Raw genomic sequence first — 1,135 nt, 5'->3', positions numbered from 1 at the left:
GGTATGTAGCAATCAGTAAACCATTACAATACAACAACATAATGAACCCCAGGATTTTATCTGTTTTAATAGCTATAAGCTGGATTTATCCGATGCTTTGTGTTGGTATTGCTGGTATATTAAATGCCAGACTCACGATGTGTGGTAACAAACTGTGGAAGGTGTACTGTCACAACTGGGAAATTGTCAAGCTTTCTTGTGCAAACACTATTGTTATTAATGTTTTTGGCTTTTTCATAGCGACCACAACTCTCATCATGCCTTTAAGTTTTATATTATACTCTTATGTTAAAATCCTTATCATTTGTAGAAAAAGCTCACTAGATTTCAGGAGAAAAGCATATCAAACTTGTATTCCACACATAGTGATTCTCTTAAATTTCTCAGTAGCTCTTTTTTGCGAGGTCACTTTGAGTCGGGTTGCAACTTTGGAACTCCCTATAGGGCTGTCAATCATTCTTTCATTAGATTTTCTCATCGTACCACCCATCCTGAACCCTCTTGTTTATGGTTTCAATTTTCCTGAAATTCGCAAAAAAATTCAATGGATTATAAAAGCTTGCAAACAGCTGTAACAGATGCTGCACAGAATGTTAACAAAGTTCAATGATTGTATGATTGTATTGTATAAATTATGTAATCATGGTGTACATTACATTTTATGAACCTGTGAATTTGAGACTTTGCATTTTACTGTAAGTCTTTGCCACAATTATATATTTACTATACTTTTTATTTCAAATTTAGCATGTTACTGGATTCATGACATGGTTCAGACCCTCGGTCACCTCTCAGATCCCAAATATATCAGATACCGGACATTGCCTGTAAAATTAATGTATGCAATATAATATATATGCATATAAATGGATCAATATATTAATATATGCATTATATATATATATATATATATATATATATATACCAGTGCTGTCAACACATTAATCACGATTAATCACATCCAAAGCAAAAAAATAAGTTTTTGTTTACATATAAATGAGTGTGTACTGTGTATATTTATTATGTATATATAAATACAAGCACATGCATGTATATATTTAAGAAAAATGTTATGATTATGTATTAAATGTTTATATATAATATAAAATATAATAATATAAATATATAAATGTAT

General features: G+C 30.0%; 1 protein-coding gene across 1 annotated transcript; it reads left to right on the top strand.

Annotated features, from left to right (window-relative positions):
- Positions 1-5: 5 nt before the first annotated feature.
- Positions 6-575, top strand: LOC107732190 (olfactory receptor 2A12-like; the record flags this gene model as incomplete). Its single annotated transcript, XM_016543464.1, has 1 exon — positions 6-575. A coding segment is annotated over one exon (570 nt), but the record flags the coding sequence as incomplete, so codon positions are not given.
- Positions 576-1,135: the final 560 nt, after the last annotated feature.

This window comes from Sinocyclocheilus rhinocerous, unplaced genomic scaffold, assembly GCF_001515625.1.
Source record: "Sinocyclocheilus rhinocerous isolate Xijiao unplaced genomic scaffold, SAMN03320098_v1.1 scaffold12193, whole genome shotgun sequence".
Classification (NCBI taxonomy): Eukaryota; Metazoa; Chordata; class Actinopteri; order Cypriniformes; family Cyprinidae; genus Sinocyclocheilus; species Sinocyclocheilus rhinocerous.
Note: the sequence above shows the minus strand (reverse complement) of the source record. Positions and strands in the feature narration are given on the sequence as shown.